Source organism: Elaeis guineensis, chromosome 16 (assembly GCF_000442705.2).
Source record: "Elaeis guineensis isolate ETL-2024a chromosome 16, EG11, whole genome shotgun sequence".
Taxonomy (NCBI): Eukaryota; Viridiplantae; Streptophyta; class Magnoliopsida; order Arecales; family Arecaceae; genus Elaeis; species Elaeis guineensis.
In genome coordinates this window covers 41,902,718-41,923,539 of record NC_026008.2, presented here as the reverse complement: position 1 = coordinate 41,923,539, position 20,822 = coordinate 41,902,718, and the positions used below count along the sequence as shown (strand labels likewise).

Sequence of the window (20,822 nt, the reverse complement as noted above, 5' to 3'; positions counted from 1 at the left end):
TAGCCGATTCATTTCCCGATCAGCTGAAAGGTGCCTCCCGTTCTTCAAAACCCTGCGCCAGGCGAACGGTTTCTCTTGGTCGGATGAATGCGAACAGGCCTTTGAAGACCTGAAGAGGTACTTGGCTTCCCCGCCGCTGCTCGTAAAGCCGCAGATCGGGGAGACCTTGTATCTCTACTTGGCCACATCTTCTGAGGCGATCAGTTCGGTGCTCGTTCGGGAAAACGAGTGCCGAACCCATCAGCCCATCTACTACATCAGCAAAGTGCTCCACGGCGCCGAAGCCAGATACTCGGAGACGGAAAGGATGGTCTTCGTCCTGACCGTATCCGCGCAACGGCTCCGACCATACTTCCAGGCCCACGCCATCGAGGTACTCACCAACCAGCCCCTGAGGGCCGTACTGCGCCGACCCGACACATCCGGACGGCTCGCTAAGTGGGCAATGAAGCTTAGCGAGTTCGACATTCAGTACCGACCGAGGCCTGCCTTGAAGGCTCAGGTCTTGGCCGACTTCATCGCCGAATGCCCGACGACCGACCAGAGGTCGGGAGCTGAAGGCCCGGGACGAGATTCGGTCTCTAAGCCGGACCCGATCTCCACCTGGGTACTTCACATCGACGGAGCCTCCAACGCTCAGGGAAGCGGGGCCGGGCTCCTGCTCACGAATTCGGATGGGGTAGTCACCGAATACGCCCTCCGGTTCGACTTCAAGGCCTCCAACAATCAAGCCGAATACGAGGCACTCCTCGCGGGCTTGAGGATGGCGAAGGAATTGGGCGTCGACAGCCTTCGGGCATTCTCCGACTCTCAGCTGATCGTGGGGCAGGTCAAGGGCGACTTCGAGGCGCGAGATCCGACCATGATCAAGTATCTTCAGAAGGTAAAGGATCTCGTGGCCCGCCTCGAGTATTTCGAGATCTCCCACATCCCCAGGATGGAGAACGCCCGTGCCGATGCTCTCTCCAGATTGGCAACGTCGGCCTATGATTCTTTGGGTCAGACGTTCGTCGAAAATCTCCAACAGCCGAGCATTGATCGGGTCGAAGAAATGCAGCAGCTAACGTCCGAACCAAGTTGGATGGACCCGATCGTCCGGTACTTGTCCGACGGGACCAGTCCCGAAGATCCCGCGGAGGCCAAGCGACTCCGATGGTCGGCGTCGCAATATGTGATCATGGACGGCCGACTCTACAAGAGGTCGTTCTCCCTCCCTCTGCTCAGGTGCTTGGGACCGACCGACGCTGACTACGCCCTCCGAGAGGTTCACGAAGGAATTTGTGGGAATCACTTGGGGGGCAAGTCCTTAGCCTTCAAGGTCTTGTGACAGGGCTACTACTGGCCGACCATGAGGAAGGATGCGGCAGAGTTGGTCCGAAGGTGTGAGCCATGCCAGAAGTATGCCAATATTCAACGCCAACCGGCCAGCCAAATCGCTCCCATTGTCGCTCCATGGCCCTTCGCTCAGTGGGGAGTCGATATTCTCGGCCCCTTCCCACCGACGTCGGGCCAAAGGAAGTTCATCGTTGTCGCCATCGACTACTTCACGAAGTGGGTCGAGGCCGAGCCCTTGGCGCAGATCACCGAGCGGAAGATGGAGGACTTTGTCCAAAAGTCCATCATCTTCAGGTTCGGATTGCCGCACACCATCATCACCGACAACGGACGGCAATTCGACAACCAAGACTTCAAGGACTTCTGTGCCAGGTTCCACATCCGTCATCGGCTAACTTCAGTCGGGCACCCACAATCCAACGGCGAGGTTGAGGTGACGAACCGAACCCTGCTCCATGGACTCAAGACCCGACTGAACGAAGCCAAAGGCCTCTGGGTCGACGAGCTGGGCTCCGTCCTGTGGGCTTACCGAACGACCCCCCGCGTCCCAACCGGAGAGTCGCCGTTCAGTATGGCCTACGGGACAGAAGCCATGATCCCGCTCGAGATTGGCCTGCCATCTTCGAGGGTCGAGCAGTACCGCGAGCCGGACAACTCCGAAAGCCGGAGAGCCGACCTAGATCTTCTCCCCGAACTGCGAGATGAGGCTCAAATTCGAATGGCCTCCTACCGACAGAGGGTTGCCCGGTACTACAACGCCAAGGTCAGACCAAAGATCTTTAAACCTGGCGACCTAGTCTTGAGGAAAGCGGAGGTGTCGAAGCCCTTGGACCAAGGGAAGTTGGCTCCCAACTGGGAAGGGCCCTACAAGGTTGCTGACACCTTCGGGCCGAGGGCTTACCGGCTGGAGACCCTTGAGGGGAAGCCCATTCCCCGAACTTGGAACGCCGACAACTTGAAGCTGTATTACCAGTGAATTCTGTAATTCAATCGTTGGAATACAAGTTCAGTTCGAAAAATCGGAGTTCTAACTCTTTGACTACCGATCAACGCTCAGCCCCGACGCATCGACGCGGATCTGGCACCGACGACACATCGACCGCTTACACGGACCGATGCATCCGCGATGACGGAAGTTTATACTCCTTCTACGGCCGAATTTTCGGGCAGAATCCATCGGCCGCCTAGCCGATCGGGCCCCGACCGAAGAAAGGCTAAAAGCCCACGCGGCTATTGCCGCGACTTCCGACCAGGCTACGGCCGGTCGAGGGATATTCGGCTTACCACCGTCTATCACATGATGCGACCTCAGTCGCACCCACTACTCGCCGACCGACCTACGGCCGGCTGAACGACACTCGGCTTGCCACCGTCTGTCGAAAGACACGAAACCCGACGCAAGAGCATGGGGACCCGACTTACTATCCTGCCCCCGACACTGCGCCGGATGATGGCCGACTAAGTGCGTCTACGGAGGTCCGGCCGCCGAACCTTTGCCAGGTTCGGTCGGCTCCCGGCTTAACAGACGCGCCCGAGTGGCGACTACAATTATTGGAAACCGACCTAAAGTCGGGATACAAGCTACTTCGGAACTGTGCAAGCCGTTTAGGTCTTACCGACTTACCCGAGTTGACGACTTCTCTAAGTTGGTGACTAGGGTTCGACATTACAGCGATAAGAAACATTACAAACAAGAAGGAAAAGAGAAGACAATTTCATTCATTGATTAAAAGAAGTTACAAAGTCGGGCCGAAGCCGATTACATGTATTTTCAAGAAGAAATAAAAGGAGGACAATCGGCTGGACCGATCATTCGTCCTGGATAATCTCTTCGGCCGACGGAGGATCGGGAAGGATCGGCGTCTCGACCATGAGCGGCGCTGGGTCGACGGCAGAAGGATGTCCTTCAGTCGGCGAAGGACCTCCGGTCGGCTCCGGCTCTGGGACGGCTTCCTCCAATGGGATGACGCCTCCCGACAGATGGTCGGCCTCCTCTTCGGTTCCCTCCTCTTCGGCGAGTAGCGGCGCGACTCGGCTGACGTCCACCTCCGGGTACAAGGCATGGACGGCATCCCGACCGTCCTCAAACCCGACCCGGTAGGAGGCGAAGCCCGACTCGAGCATCTCCTCCTTGTACCGGTCGGAGGCCCGGAAGTCTTCAACCGCACGATCGGCCGACTCCCTCGCCGACCGTACTTCGTCCTCAGTATGGGCCAGCTCCTCCCTCGCCAACTCCGCCTCAGCCCTGGCAATTTCGGCGTCGATTTGGGCGATGGACAAGTCCTCTTCGGTTTCCGCGAGCTTCCCCAGGCTGGCCCAAAGTTGCTCGCGCTCCCCTTGGAGTTCGGAGGTGGCACCGTCCCGTTCGCGCCGAAGACGACGCACGACCCGACCTTTGTGCTTGGCCTCCTTCTTGGCCGACTTTAGTTCGGCCATGAGCCGGGAGACCTCGTCCGTCAACTTGGCCTCCCGATCGACCGACTCCTGCAGTTGGTCGACCAGTCTCCCTCTCTCGGCCTCGGCCGCTGCCGACCTTTCCTTGAAGGCTGCCCGAACGTCGCCGAACCTTCGGTATCCGGCCTCCAGCTCGGACATGGTGAAGATCAACTGCCGACAGAAAGAAGCCTTGTCAGAATTATGTGGCAAACGAAAATTCTTCTAAAGGTGACGCGAAGCTTACCTCCACCATCGACGGGTAGAACCGCGACAACATTTCGGTCACTTGCCGAGACCGCAACGACTGAACGTCGGTAGGGAGGAGGATCCCCTGGCACAACCTCCTCGCAAGGTTGTGGTCGGCCAAGGCCGACGCACCCTCAGGGTAGTATGCGCTGGGGGGCATTGATCTCTCCTCCTCCGAGGGCTCCATCGGGGCTTTCCCCCGATCGGCTGCCCCGACCAACGGGGCTGGCAGCGATGGGACGCTGGAGTTCGACCCGGCGCCCCCCGTTGCGCCAGCGGACGCCTCCGGACGATGTTCGGCTTCCCGAACGACATCCGGCTCCACCCGCGGCGGCGAAACCGCCGACACCCCTTCGGCCACTTCCTCGGTCGGCCTCTCCTCGACTCGGACGGTCGGAGCCGCAAGGGCTATGATTGGCTCCGACCCCTCGGTCGCCGACGTTTCCACGGTCGGCTGAACTGGAGCTGGTCTCTTGGAAGGACGAGAAGGGCCAGCCCCCGACGCTGGCCTCTTCCTCGCGGCGGCAAAATGACGAATTTCGGCGTCGGTCGGCCTCATCCTCGGCGGTGTCCCTGCAAAACCTACCAATGTCAGAGGCCGGACCAGAACTACCCTAAAGCCGAATAAAAAGAAAAAGCTGGGGAATCGGACGATACCTATTCGGGGGACCAGACTCAGGCCAGCATCATAGAGAGCTTGCTCGGTAACAAGCTCCCTCTGCTTCGGGACCGACATATCTTTGAGTCGGTGGAAGTCCTCCCGGTCGTCCACGTCGACCCGACTGTTGTCGTTGGCCTCAGTTCGGGGTACACCCCAGCGAGAAGGAAAGCCCCAAGAGGAGGAAGAGGAAACAAAGAAAAACTGGTTCTTCCATCCATGAATGGACGATGGAAGACCGGTTATGAAAGCAAGACCCTTCCGGGGATTGAAGAGCCACCACCCTCGGGCTTTAGGGTGGGGTCGGAGCACAAAGAAGGCCCGGAAGAGGGAAACGCGAGGGTTGGTCGGCAAGAGCTGACACAACAGCGCGAAAGAAATGATTAGCCGGATAGAGTTCGGCGCCAGTTGCGCCGGACAGAGTCCGTAGTAATCAAGCAGATTCCGGACGAACTCCGGAATCGGAAGTCGAAGACCCGCACGAAGGTCCTCAACATACAGCGCCAGGTCGCCGGGCGGAGGGTTGTTGACCCGACCGTCGGCCCCTGGAGCATAGAGCCGAAACTGCTCCGGGATGCGATAGTGCTCCCGAAGCTGATCGACGTTCGGCCCCGAAAGCGAGGAGGCCTCATCTTCCGGAGCCGATCGGGTGTCGTCGGTCGGGTTCCCCGACCGAGCTCCCTGAGTCGGTTTCCTGGTCATTGTGCAGGAACCGAAAGAAGAGAAAGAAGAGAAGAAAGCAAGAAGGGGAAGGAGGACCACGAACCCGATGGACCCTCCGGAGGTAGAGAAGAGCTCTGCCCGCGACGACCGAGAAATCGCCCGGACAGAGTTTCCCCAGCAAATGGCAAATGTGGGTCAGGGTCCGGGAGGTCCTATATATATAGGGCCGACCGACGGCCAAGATGCTCCCGCGCCGACCAAAGTCCTCCAGATGTGCGACGCGTGGCGCCCGCCGATTGGCTAAAGATTCGGCGCGCTTCGCCCCGGGACGCCCGCACCGCCCGCATTAAATGCCGGAGCGGGCGCCGGCCAACCACCTTGACACGCGGCGCGCGGGGGTTGGCTCCGCAGTCGGCCGCCCGCGCCGGTCCGCGTTCCCGATGGGACGCCTCACCCACGATCGGCGCCGAATAATCCGATCGACTGATGCCGTATCGTCCGGCACCCGATCTTCTGACACCGACGTGACGGCTGGCGACGACAAGACGCGGCGTCCGGCACCGGACGCCGGCGCGACTTCTGGCATCGACTAGACGTTCGGATCTCTCGGGGTTCGTGAGGTGTCAGACAACGGATCAGCCGGCGGTACGGTCGGATCTGCACATGCGACAAATCCACTCCCAGTCGTCCGGTCTTGCTACCCGAATGAAGGCACCGGCCAGCTCTCCACCCGACTTAGGAGTGGAGGGGGGCAACTGTTGGGGGATACCCACCGACCGACCGACCGACTATCGGAGGGCCCGACCTCGGGGCCCCGACCGACCGACCGACCGACTATCGGAGGGCCCGACCGGCTAGCGGCCCGACCGACTAACCGACGGCCCGACGAACGACTCTGACTGGCCGATCGTAAGTCGGGCGGCAGGCCAACGGACGCCATCAGCGGCTAACCACGGCCATTCCACGGTCTATTCCCGACCGACTGAACCCAGAGGTCCGGTCGCCGACCCACTTGAAGCTCGCCGACCGACGGAGGAGCCCGACGCCACTCTGTTGGCCACCGACCTTGGGTCGGCCGACTCCACCAACCGCCGTACGGCCGCCAGACGTTGTCAGCTCTGACACGGACACGCGGCACAGTTACCTAGGGGTATTGTCCCGCCGAGAGCCGGGTCAACCCTGGTGATTAGACGGCTACACGGCGACATGATGTTTTCACGGCGGCTCTGACAGCCTACAGTGAGTTGACAGTTCCTCACTTGTCCGCGCCATTAATGACGGCGCCATACCGTGCTCCACTATATATACCGGGGAAGGCAACAGTGCAAAGGGTCGATCCGCCCGTCTCTCCCACATACGCAGGCTCGCTCCTCTCTCTTTCTCCCTCTCAGAGCTCTCTGTCTGCATTTTACTGTTGCCCAGTCACCTCTCTGACTTGACCGTCGGAGGGTCCCCGCCGGAGCCGCCTCCGGTCAGTGCGGACTTCCTTTTGCAGGTGCACGCTCCCCGGCGATCGGACGACGAGGCGATTGGCCGCAACAGGTTTGACCATTTGAGACCTGTTTGGAAAGTGTAGACAAGATAAATTGATAAACTTTTATAAACATAATCTCGTAGCAAAGAAAAGAGATACTAATATTTTATTAAACAATACTAATAAATAAAAAATATAAAAAATTGTTAAAAATATTAATAATATTTCTCCCATCTTTCTTGACATACAAGATAACTAAAACATAAATTTACAGCATATTGGATTGTAATTTTCTATTATAATGATAAAAAAATTAAATAAAATTTTATTTTTATAAAACTATATTTTTTATTTATGAATAATAATTAATAAAATTTTATTGACTAAACTATAAATTTTTTTCTAAATTTAGAGATCAATTATATTATTAAATAGTTTGAAAACTTATGCTTGCCCCTGAGATTTATTTTATCTAACATTTTAACCTATAACCATTCATCTTTTCCAAAAATCTCATGTTCTCCAGGATCATTTCTAGGAACCTTGTCTTACAAAAGAGCCACATTTGATCTTTTATAAATAACATCCTCACACTTAATAAATACATAGATGGTCAACGCATCTCATTCAAAAAAAAAAAAAGTTAACTTATAACTTAATAGAATGCTAGTTAAACCGTTAATCATAAATGAAATTCAAATATCATATTAAAAAAAATTTGAAAATAATCAAACATAATCTTCAATAATATATGATAGCTATTCAAGAACATAAGAAAATATATTTATCTTTATTTTTATTTAAAAATAATTTTAATTTTTCATATGAGATATATGATTTTATTAATATTATTAATTAAATAAGATGTTAGCTAAGATGTTATAAATTATTGGATGTATGTATAATAAATATCAATTTAATTTTTTAATAATTTATTTAAATTTTTTTTATGGAATTGAAATTGGCTATAAATCCCTGCCGTCGGACCATTCTATCTCTCCTCAACGGTATTATCCACTGAAGAGACTGAGGTGCTTTCGTGAGGACCGCGAAGCCAGATAAATAAGAAACCGAGTGGAAGAGAGAATCTGAAGCCTCCCTCCCATGGCGAGCCTCCAAATCACCGATTCAAACCCCGTCCTCCTGAGACACTCCCTCTTCTCCTTTTCCAATATAAGCCTTCGTAGCCACCGTCTTCGCCTCCCTCGCGCTTCTCTCCCCTCCCCCTCCCCCTCCCCCTCCCCCTCCTCTCCTTCCTTCAAGACTCGCCGCCGGTTCATAGCCGAGACCACCTCCGCCCCTCTCTTGCTTGCCCCACTCGTTGGCCTCCAGCCACCGCCGGCGAGGTCCGACGAGCCCCCCGTCTCCGAATGGGAACGCGTCTACCTCCCCATTGACCCCGGCGTCGTCCTTCTTGACATCGCCTTCGTCCCCGACGACTTGAGCCATGGTCTCTCTCCGATCAACACCTCTCTGTTTCCAGATTATATCAATTTTAAGAAGCTTTTTCTAGTATATTTATTTTCCATGTCAGGAATATTATTTTCAAAAACATTGAGTTTCTTTACATGCTTCCTGATCAATTCAGCTCTGTCTAGGTTTTCCCTGTTCTTATGGAGAAAAGATTTAAGATCCATATATACTCTTGTTGGTGTCTTACATGATTTGCTAAAATTTATTGTCCTATACCAGCTTCTTTATTTAATATACTCATCCTTAATTGTTCTTTTAAGTTTGCCATGCATTGACCTAAGCAAACTTTTCTTTGCTCTTATATTCGTACTTACGTCGTGTCATGTTAGTTGTGCAATATTTTGATCCGTACAATGTGTTTGCTCTTGTTACTGTATTATAAAGTCTCTCAATGCCAAATTAGGTTGGTCGACAATTTTAGAGCAAATTTCCATTTTACACTCCCTTATCAGGTTTTATTCAAATTATTATCATCGACATATCATCCTTTGGTTTGTTTCAGCCAAGGCTTTTATGAATCTTCTGCAATTCTTGAGCCACTTTTCTAAGTTCATCATTACATATATTTCTGCAAAATTGTAGTTCAAGTATCGATGTCTAGAGGTTCTTTTAGAGATCATTTGGATGCCTGGTTGCCACATCGTATGGTACCTTGCACGGGTAGGAATATACGGTGAAGCATCTGAGGAGGAGGAAGGATGGTATAAGGACCAGAGAAGTCCTCCATCCTGCTATTTTCAAGTTTTTTGGGATACTATAATCCATATATAGATGAATCACAGTACTCCAAAAATCTTGGGATTACTGGATCTGTTGCCATCTCAATATTCTTGCTTCCTCTATCCCTTCAACTTCTTCAAAATTTAATTCTTCGTTTGTTTGCTTTGGTGGGTTTAGTTGGTACAATGTTAATCACCTTTATGGTTCGTAGCCTTTAGTTTAGTTTCGTAGTGTTAAGGAAGAATGTGATATTACAGGCATACTATTGTCCCACATGCTCTTCCAACCAAGCTTGTATGTATGTTCTTTGAAATTTAATTAAGAATGTCTACTCCATCTCCTTCAGGTTTTCTATTGGGAACAAGGCAAACTATATTGGAGACTAAAGATGGAGGTAATATTTGGTTCCCACGCTCCATACCTTCTGCAGAAGAAGATGACTTTAACTACAGATTCAATTCCATAAGCTTCAAGGGGAAGGAAGGTTGGATTGTTGGAAAACCTGCAATTTTGTTATATACATCAGATGCTGGAGAAAGCTGGGAAAGAATACCTTTGAGTGCACAGCTTCCTGGAGATATGGTAACTGCACCCTTGTGATTAGCATGGGCATTTTCTCATGTGTTCTGCATTCCAGCTATCTAATGCTTATGTCTGAGAAATTTCTGCAAACATTTGTTGTTTCTGCTTTTGTGGTTGCTTTCCTTTCTATAGATGCACTAGGCTGTTGGTCTCTCCTCTATAGATCAACATTATGGGAGATAAGTTATGTTCAGTTTCTGCCTGGCTACCATCAAAATTCTATGACATATGACCCTCTTCTCACCACATAAATATGATAAATGCACATGCCCTGTGCTTATAATGCATATCTCCATATAATAATAATAATAATAATTAAGATATATACTACATGCTGGATAGTATCTATTCCATCATAGTTATTTGTTTGTGCATAATCAGCTTCAGTATCTTAAAAGTGAATATTGTTCTTTAGTACTTCATTTCAACTTTTGTCATCGAAACAAAAAAAACCTCATGGTATGTTCTTAAAAGCACATCTTGTTCTTTAGTATCTTAAAAGTGAATCTTTTTTATTGCCTCCATTTGCCTGTTTTGGTATGTTGATGTTTCCCTGCTCATGTGTTTGCTTTTTCTCTGGAATATTTTTATCTAACTATTATTGGTTGCTAGTAAAGTTCAATTGATTATATATGAAGATTACTGGAAATTGAGTTCTTTCAGGTAGTACAAATAAATATCTGAGACTAGATGACAACTGAAAACACAGCCCCCAGTAAATGGAGGCAATCTACACAACAAATAGTAAGTTCAGTGTTGATCTAAAATTAGTCATGTACAAGAAGCCACCACTATCATTGGAATCAAGGTTTGAAGTTTCAGCAAAAAATAATTTGTTTAAATGACTCCAATCATAAAATCCATTAATCTGGATATTTTGGCTGACACTATATGGTTTTAGCCAAAACTGGCGAAATTGCTAAAATTGCAGAAACTGATCAAAAGTGAATGGTTTCTTTCAATTTCAATCAGCACCAGCTGAAACTGACTATTTAGCGGACAGTCAATTGTGAACAGTGATTTATATGTGTGCTTGACATGTTTTGGAATAAGACAAATAGGGGCACCGTAATTTCTTAAAATTATCCATATTTTCTTAATAATCATCTACTATTTTAAATTTATAATATAAATGTATGAAGAATTTCTAAAATTGTCACGTTGTGAATAAAACATGTAATGAATTTCTGTCAAAAATTAAATTAAAAAAAAAAAGAAAAACATGTTTCTGTTAATTTTCTTATTTTATCTATCTTTTTCTGTGTACTTTCCGTAGTCTCAGGCTAAAGCTAGCGAGGTGATATGCATATATTTGTCCAAAATAATGCCTGTGTATGTAAATATGTTCTGTAATTTTGTTTTTTTAATATTGTTTCAATCTTATTATTTAATATATTTTCACAATTTTTGTGCCATTTTTGGCCAAAACTCCGAGAAACTTGGACTGAAATTGCAGAAATTGAATTCAAGGGCCAGGAAGAAACATCCACAGTTTTGCAGGAAAATCTGGGTTATACAATCCTTTGACCAGCAGGCTATCATTTCTTGATTAATTACAGCATCCAAAAAAGATTTAGTTTGGTTAAAATATATGTTACTGCCGCTGCAGGTTTACATCAAAGCAATTGGTGAAAAGAGTGCAGAGATGGTCACTGATGAAGGAGCAATATATGTCACATCAAATCGAGGGTATAATTGGAAGGCTGCTGTGCAAGAGACTGTATCAGCTACTCTTAACCGGTATATTTCTTGTTTGATGTTTCTTGTCATGTTAATCTACTCCAATGTATGTATTAATTCAGAAAAAAATGTGAATGTATGTTAGCGTCGTTGGTTGGTTGTGCTTTGTTGCCTTTTCAGCTAAGAAATAGTGATCTTGTCATATGAATTGTTGCGGTTTTGGTGAATGCTGGGAATATATGGGCTCTAAAAGTGCATGCATTGGGTGACCATATGCTTTGTCGTCTATGGATAAAGATCACAAGATCCCAGTATTGTTTGTTTTCATTTCTTCTGCAACCGTATGTCATTATGTTTTTGGGCCAGCATGTCATTTGCTGTAATCTGTATATCTGACTGATTACTAGCCCCTTTCATGTGGTGATCGATCTTTTATCTGCATCTTGCATAACCAAAATTTCTATCTTTATAAGTTCATTTTAATATTGCATTATCCCTTATGTATATAAATAACCAATACCATAAACATGCTCCTTGGTGTGTTTGTCACATAGAGATTACCACAAAGGCACCTTTTCTTAGGTTGTTTTGTATGTCTTTTTTATGCAGTTAAACTAACATACTATCATGTGTCATGCAGAACAGTTTCTAGTGGCATTAGTGGTGCAAGCTACTACACTGGCACCTTTAGTACGGTAAACCGCTCTCCTGATGGCAGATATGTCGCTGTCTCAAGTCGTGGGAACTTCTACTTAACCTGGGAGCCTGGTCAGGTGTGCTTATCATATGTTGCTTCTGAGATCCCCCTGGTTAAAATTTTTGCTAACGTGTGTTCCTGTTCTCTCTGGAGGGTATAGAAAGAAAAATCTCATTGCAACCAAATCAACATATCTGGTCCAATCACTTCTGCAAATAAATAAAAAAAACATTTACATTTATCCTAAAATCGCTTGAAGTAGAGTCTAATTCAATCACCAGACCTCCATCTACCTTTCTAGGACCGTAAGGACAAAATTTAGCATATTTAAAATATTAAAAAAGTGGGATCTGAAAAGCATCTTTTCAACTGGCATTTGCATGCCTAAACATAAATCTATACAATGAGTTATGCATCCCGAACTGAGTGGGTCACTTTACCAAAGCTTGATTTGTTAAAAACTATATGTTGTTCCTACAGGACTACTAACAAGAGAAACAAAATTATGACAACCTCTAATTATTTAAAAGTAATTAAGATATCTCATCTAAGTTCCTATATAAAATTTAGAATATGTCAACATGACAAGCATGGCTGTTAATGTGGGCTCAGGGTCTGGCTACTTTGTAGGGATTATGAGGCTTGAATGTGAATCTAATAGGATTTTTGACATCCAAATAATAATTTTACTTCAATTTGGATTGAAATTTGGTTTGGATATTTAAAAGTAACCCGAGCACTGCATTTCAATTCTGTAAAAAATTTATCTAAATTGATGTTTAATATGTTATATCTGGTGAGATAGCATTCAATTATTAAACCTCTTGAGAGTCCTAGTAATGAGGATATGTGATCTCAGCACAACAAGGAACATGAAAATTGCAGATATCCATAGTGAAGAAAATTAGCAGATAAGAAAAGTACAAGTAGAATTAAGTAAAAAAAAAGGAGAAGATAGTTGGGAAAAGAAGATTTAATAGGAATTAAGAACAAGATGGAAGGAAGAGGGAAAAATAAGAGGGCGGACAAACACACATAGAGACGTGCGGGAAGACACATAGAGACGCACACATGCGCACCTAATGTTGCTTTTCTAATGCCTGGCTAAGGGGCTTTTTCATTGCCTCTTCATAGGTTGTTTTCCAATTAATCTAGGATTCTTAAAGTGAATCTCCTAAACAATTCATCAGACTTCCCTTTGGTGACCCACCTATTCAACTCCAAGGTCCATAGAATCTTCTACAACAGACTTGTCACCCAAGATTGGATCTCTGTTGGACTCTAAAAGGAAATAGTGAACAAATCCTTTTTACTGCTCACATTTCTATTATGTGAAGAACAGTCCATGAAAAGTGCCTTTGACAAGAAAAAAGATTCCAATAAATTTTGAATTCTTCCTAACGTTCAGATCTCAACTTGGACTACTAGAAAGCTTTTGTTTTAATGGTAGATATGGACCATCCGAATGATTGATGCTCTATTTTCACTCCTTTGACACTCTAGACACCAAATAATGGAATCAAATAATTATTGGAAAAATTGTGTAGCGAGTTCTAAACAATTGAATTTATAATGAATCAATGCTTTTGGATAGTTGGATCTCTTTTCAATTATCGTAGTAGCCTCTGTTGCTACTGTATCCTGCTAGTCTTGCTTAACAAATCGAGGGTATCCTTTATTATGTGCTGGCAGCATTTAATTTGTTCATTGATAGTAGATGATCTTGATTGTTCGTTGATTGTTTTGTGTAAAATTCGCAGCCTTACTGGCAACCTCATAACAGAGCAGTTGCACGGAGAATTCAAAATATGGGATGGAGGGCTGATGGTGGCCTTTGGCTTCTAGTGCGTGGTGGTGGACTCTACCTCAGTAAAGGCACAGGGGTAATTGCATTCATAAATTATTGTTACATTGATGCAAGAGTACAAGTCAAAATATGACCTCATTCCTTTTTGCTACATGATGTATGTCAAAATTTTCATTGGCTTTCTTACAGGTACAAGTTTGTCCATTACATTTTGGTGAGAATATCAGACATTTTCTTCAACTATCAAAAGATATTAATATTTATCTGTACACTCATGATTTATATGATTATATACTGTTCTTTATTGGCCCATGATAGCAGGAAACAATGACCTTTTCATGATTTTGTTCTCATAGAGTTATCAACTATCTGATTCTGAACTTATGACACAAAAGTTTCATGAGATGCCAAATGCATGTCATGTCTAATAGCATTGGATGTCTGTCTGATTTGTGTGACTATTGCTTATTCTGTGAACATTTGAGTTATTCTATTGAAATTACAAAGATTATTTGTGGAACTATCTAGTTTTATGTATTTGCAATTCTATGCTATTTATCATCCTTGTAAACCACATGAGTTAGTAATTCATCAAGTATATCATCATGAAGAGTATAACAGAACTCTTGAAATTTCATCACCCTACTGTGCCATAGGACCTTTTCTTCAATCCAGCAACCACCTCTTAATGTTTCAGAGAGGTCCATTGCATTTTGACACATTGTAGAAGGGAGGACAAACCCTCCTTTCCACCTAGGGGTGGAGCCACAATTTTTTTTGTTAAAGTTATAAGTCTTTTGGTAATTCACCATCGCCGGAAGCAAAACTAAGGCTTGACTACTAGGAAAGAAAAAAGAGAGAACCAAGGATTAGATTTACTAGGGATCAATGTACTGATTGTAGGCACACAACACAGTAAAAAGGATGCAATGCAGAATATTGTTTAAAATCTATTTGGTGATGGAGGCACATAATTTCCACCTCATTGAACTTGACTGTATAAGCTTTTATTGGTGTCACCACAACTGAAAGATCCAATGGTGTGAGCTATTAAGGACTGGTTGAGCTTTTAAAATTTCATTTCTATTATCATGTGTTATCCTGATTTATTTGCATAGTCCTTTTTGTTACAATATTTACATAAATTGATGCTTCTGTTAGCATGCTTCGAAATAAATATTAAAAAAATCATAGGGAATGAATAATGGTTAGAATTACATGCATGATATTGTTTGCTTAGTTATATGGTTTAAAATGAAGAATGAATATCTGATTGTGGTGGTTATTGCTTATCTCAGATCACAGAGGAATTTGAGGAAGTTCCTGTTCAGAGTCGGGGATTTGGTATTCTTGATGTTGGTTACCGCTCAATGGTAATTCTTTCAAAGCCCTAATAATAATTCAACTTGATTTCAAAGTGGCTGTCATGCTGTGGCCTTCCCTGTGCCTACGCATTGATTGGCAATGCATCAGGAGCAATATTTCATAGGTGGAATCATGTTGGACCTGAGGGAGGCGAAGGTATCAAACCCACCATGCAGGCCAATCACCACATAGGTGCAGGGGAGGCCATTCCTTGGTGGCCACAGGAGATTGAGACTTGTGACAGTTACAACAGAAATTTCTTTCTTTGTTTATGGAAATTGTTTCAACAAATTTGTCTTGGAATTTCCTGGGATATATGAACATGGCTGTTCAAATGTTACTCAATCCTCAATAGAGCCCTAGGCAGATACAGTATTCTAATGATATATTTTACAATCTTAAGTTGTCTGTAACCTGTTCCACTTTCTTGCTCATTAGTCTTGTTCAGTTATTTAGTTCCAAGTAGAAGAAGGCTTCTGGATTTGATCAGAGGCAGATATTCATACGTTTTTCTTCCATTAGTTCTACATTTTTTTTTTTTTTTTGATTTTCCTTCTTTTAACCTTTTTTTTTTTGGAGTTACTTAGCAAAACATTTTGTGATATATCTGACATGGCTCTTCAATGAACTTTTTCCCTACTTTGGTGTTGGTTTTCTTTAAATTTTTCTTGGCAAAAAGCATACCATCATAGTATGCTTTATTAGACTGAGTTTCAATTTGATCTCATTTCCTATTCAAAGTGTTGCATTGGCACTTGGTACATTGAAGAGTTATGGATCTTGTTATTCTTCTGCTTCCACTAAATCTGTCATAACATGATAAGTGGACATGCTATCCATAATTTTTCAACTTGTGGAATGGACATGTTTATTTGTAGATGTCAAAATCTACTATGGTAGAAGTTTTTTTTATCCTGAGAGAGAGAGAGACTATGGTAAACAAGGTGGCATGTATCTTATATAAAATCAATATGATTGTTGCCATTCAGAGTGATCATAATTCTGAAGCCCAGTCCTTAGTTGTGAAGCAGCAACTACCCAGAGGCCAAAAACGCTTTAAAACCAACTGCACAATTTTTTATTTAATTGCTAATTCAAGCTCCAGGTTAATCTAGAAGACTAGAAGAATTTATGCTACCTTCAATTTTCCCATCATCTAGAATGCACCTGATGCTGTTAACTTCTCCAGTGTCCTCTGAAATCTGCCTGGGTTGTTCATGCATCTCCATGCTCCATTTGGCACAAGGAACGTTTACTCTATCTGACTTCTTGCATGTATCACACTCATATGCCTCAAATCATACTGCTACTCCATGATACTCTATCAAATTTGTTTGGGTCAGTTGTTGAGATGTAGTATGACTTTGAATTGCCTGGATTGTGAATGACTCAATTTCTCCGCGGCATGGATGTATCTGTTGGTTAAGCATATAGTTTTGGCCTCCATTTGATTTTGCTCGCATTTTATAATTGACAGTTGGCTTTTTGGCTAGTATGCCTTTGGGGGATTTTTTGTATGTTGACGCTGCTTCCTCTTTCCTGCCATAATTTGTAATTTTTCACAGTTGTTTGCATATTATTTATTATAAATTAATTAACTCCTTTTGTTTATAGGAAGGAAAGGGAACCATTGGACACAACTGTCGGAACTATTCTCAAATGAACATTATTGTTATACATCAACAATAGTGGTGACTTGAAAAGCATGAAAAGCCTAAAGATGCATGTGTATGCTAAATTATTCTTTTGCAAATATTCATGTTTCATTTATTTAAACTATAAATATGAATTTTAAACATTGTCCAGTAATTCAAAATGGATATCCTTATGAGATTTAGCAATCAGGTGATATCTTCATTGTTTGACAGAACTGAAATGCCACAAAAAATAAAATTGACTTTCTATATTCCCACTAGGGATCCAAAATCTCATTTACTCAATATTATGTTTTGATTCCATGTGTGATTTGTATGGTCGCAACCTTGAAGTTCTTTTTTAAAAAAGAAAAATCTTTGTGGCATTCATATTTTACTTTTCTGTTTGAATTTTGTCTGTCTAGCTGATTTTTGCTTTTGTTTTTATTTCTTTTGGACTTTTTGGTTCTGTTTCTGTTTCTTTCTTTTCTTTTCTTTTTTCTGTGTATGTTTATGTGTGTATTTGTGTGTTTGGGGTGGCAGTGGGGTGTGGGGGATCGGGGATTTTGATGGATGTTGAAGGATCTATAAAGGAAATCCCTGTATATGTAGAATGGTAAATATTGTTAGTCACCCACTTGGGATTTTTATAAGTTTTAGTAAAAAGAGAGGTCTTCTTAGGCTGACCATGGTGGGAGGTTGCACCATGCCTTACATGAAAGCATCTGTCAAATTTCACATATACAGTTTGCATCATAGTTGTTTTTGGGTGGATCCAATTTTTCGTTGGCATTCAGGTTTTGAACTAAAGCTTGCCACCTGCTGTTATATCACATGCATGCTGTAAAACTAGTCTAGTAAAGCAACCTTCTTGTACGAGGCCTTTAGATCTTCATTTCCTTATTAGTCATATATGTTTCTGATGCTGGGTATGTGTGCAGTTGCCCTGAGTGATACTTGATCAAACACATCAAGCCTGGAATAAGAAAATATTAAAAAAATTCCCATCCCAAGCAAAATTTATTGCCATAATTTCCTCCGATCGTCATCATGCACTAAAAGATGTGCATTTTCCCTTTGGTTGAACTAGAGCTGCAAGAAGGTTGTACCTGGTCATTTGGGTCAAGTGACATTCAACCAATGCCTGACCCCCAAAGTTCTTATTTGGGGCTTGCCCAAGGCTACCACTAACTGGACCACTGTTAATGAAATTATCCACTTGCAAGTCACGTACACATCATGAAGGTTTGGAGGTGCCTAACCCAATCTAGCTGCACTGCAAGATTCATTGAATTAGTGAGATGCATATAGGCCTTTGGTTGGTAAGATTACATGAACATTGTAAATGATTTAATTAATCAGGACCAGCTATCTACATTTTATAAAATCTAGTTAGCAATTCTGACAAGATCATGTAACACTGTTGATTTAAATCTTGATGCAGGATGAAGCATGGGCGGCTGGAGGAAGTGGCATCTTGTTGAGAACGATAAACGGAGGAAAGACCTGGACACGTGATAAAACTGCAGATAGTATTGCAGCAAATCTATATTCAGTAAAGTAATGATTCTTTGATCTCTATTTTAATGATTTTCCAACTGCAATTGTTATTGTTCTGATGTGTATTGCAGCCAGATGAATGCTTCTCACGTAGTCTTTCCTGTATACAATGATATTTTACCACATATAGTTATATTACTTCACCCACAAAAGAAGTGGAAAAACAAATCCATTGGTATTACTTTTTTTTTTTTATTTTTTAGAAAAAAATACAGAAATTGAAACAATATATATGTGGTGCTATTGTTTTTATTTTCTATTTTTCAAAAGTTATTTTCATTGTTTCTGAAAAAATAAAAATAAAATATTTTTTATTCTCAATTTGTTCTAAAACAAGAAACTCATGTTTTTACCACCACCACCACTTTCACCATCATTGCCACCTTCGACATCACCACTACCACCATCACCATTGTCCCCATTGCCACCATTGTCCTTGTCAACACCACTATCACCAACAACTGCCTTCGTCATACTACCATCATCATCTCTGCCATATCATTGGTCCCCTAATCACCATCACTATTACTACCACCACCTTATTATTGCCTCCATCATGCCACTATCGTCATCTTCGCCGTACCACTACCAACCCTACCACCTATCCCACAACCATCTCTATAGCTTCCGTTGCTACCACCACTTCCGCCGCTATCATTGTATTTGTTTTTCAAAATATTGACTATACCAAATATGTATATATTTTTAAAAAATTAGAAATAAGGGAAACAAAATTTTTATTTTGCTGGTTTGAAGATAGAAAAATAAAACTGATGCCACATGGCACCTAAATATAGAAGCTAAAATATCCCATCATGAATGATCCAATTGCTTTTATTTTAAACATTTTCAGTTACCTTAAATATTGTCATCGAGTTTATGATATGCACACTAACATACCACATTATTCCTTTATGCATCTTTGTGTGCAGATTTGTCACTGATAACAAAGGTTTTGTACTAGGGAATGATGGCGTCTTGCTGCGATATCTTGCTTGATGCAACGAGCTCTGAAAGAAAACTCAGTTTTGTGTAGCTATATATATTCAATTTACATTGTTATCTACAGTAATCATGTATTCCTTTAACTCAGAGTCTCGTTGTGAGCTGAACAAGTATCTGTACCCTTGCTCCAACCGACTGCAACTGCTTTTTAAATTAGCTATATAGAAAGATGTATAAATCTACATTAAGAAAAAAAAAAAATGCAGTGAGATTGGTGCCTTTTTTTTTTCCCCCACTCTTCTCCAAAAACAGCGGTTTCATCTTCATGGGATGCTGCCACCGTTTCTATGATTTTGTAAGATGAGGTAATTTACCAATGGAAAGAATTCTGTTTAAATAATTTAGATCTTACACAAAACCTCACCATTTGTATTTGCCAGCAGAAGACACCTCCAGATTATTAGAGGTCATTCTAATGGTGTCATGGGGCACCACGTTTTCATTCACATGTGTTTTTTGTGGCCTGAAATTTTCTGGGTACAGCAAAATGGGCTGCACATAACAGCAGCGAACATCTATGATAGACAACATGGCCCAGGAATGATAACTATGTTGATCCCAGCATTTTGATAGAAAGGATCATGATTTTTTAGCTGCATCAGCTTCTTTGGTTTCTGCATCAGCCTTTTCCTGCAAGGGTCATATCAGAAGTAAACAAGCTGGTATGAAAACTGAACCTTTGTATTCTAGAGCTCAACAATCTGCATGATTTCAAGAGTCGCTTTCATAGCTAACCTCTTTTAAGGCACAAAAATCAACAGCAGCAGGTACAAAACAGCAAGGGAGAGGAGGCATTGTAGTAAGAATGATGTAAAGCTGTCTAATTAAACATAACTAAGATGTTCGCAGAAGTTATATGTTTATCAGGTTATGCCACAGTATGCTCCATGTCTCATTACGTGGATAATTTTACTATGACTCTTAAGAAATATGTTTTATCTACACGAACTTGGGCCTTACAGAGCTCCTGATACCTCCTGGCCTGTCCTAGATTTCGCTGCAAAACTTATTAAAACTCTTAATTGTTGATGTGGGACTATGATAATCCCCCTTACCAAACCTTATGACGTCCTCGTCATGGACTGGCTCCTACTTGAGAAGGGAGACCATCCCTCGCTTGGACCATACGAGATCTTGGCATCGCAGCAAGGGATCCACTCGATTGATAAGGTTGTGACATGTTTTAAAAATTGGCTTTGATCAAAACACTTACGATCCAAAAAGTATAAATTATTGGGCCGAGGATCAGATCATGCTCACAGCTTAACGTGGCATCCTCTTATCAACCAATGTGGAACTATGACACTGCTACCAAGCTCTTCCTCGATAATTAAGTTCCCCTGCACGCGGGACCAACTTAATTGGTATCCGGGACTCCCTCCGCTGGATGGTTGCACCATTTTTCTGGGTGGGATTTTCGTCTCGCACGTGATTTTGTCGCGATTTCACGCAAGGTCCATTCCCCAATAACACTTGCGATTCCCCGC

At 43.6% G+C, this 20,822-nt stretch overlaps 1 protein-coding gene across 2 annotated transcripts; it reads left to right on the top strand.

Moving 5' to 3' along the window:
* The first annotated feature begins 7,822 nt into the window (after positions 1-7,822).
* LOC105058951 (photosystem II stability/assembly factor HCF136, chloroplastic) lies at positions 7,823-19,554 on the top strand. Of its 2 annotated transcripts, XR_012137435.1 has the most exons (9): positions 7,823-8,262; positions 9,352-9,587; positions 11,197-11,327; positions 11,908-12,040; positions 13,725-13,847; positions 15,070-15,144; positions 16,751-16,864; positions 18,215-18,330; positions 19,263-19,341. XR_012137435.1 is itself a non-coding variant. In XM_010942037.4 (8 exons), the coding sequence occupies exons 1-8, from the start codon at positions 7,917-7,919 to the stop codon at positions 19,327-19,329; spliced, it is 1,227 nt and encodes a 408-aa protein (XP_010940339.3). In that variant the 5' UTR covers positions 7,826-7,916; the 3' UTR covers positions 19,330-19,554. The 2 variants fall into 2 exon arrangements, 1 of the variants encoding a protein (XP_010940339.3); XM_010942037.4 differs by lacking the exon at positions 16,751-16,864 and having other exon boundaries at positions 7,826-8,262; positions 19,263-19,554.
* The last annotated feature ends 1,268 nt before the right edge of the window (positions 19,555-20,822 follow it).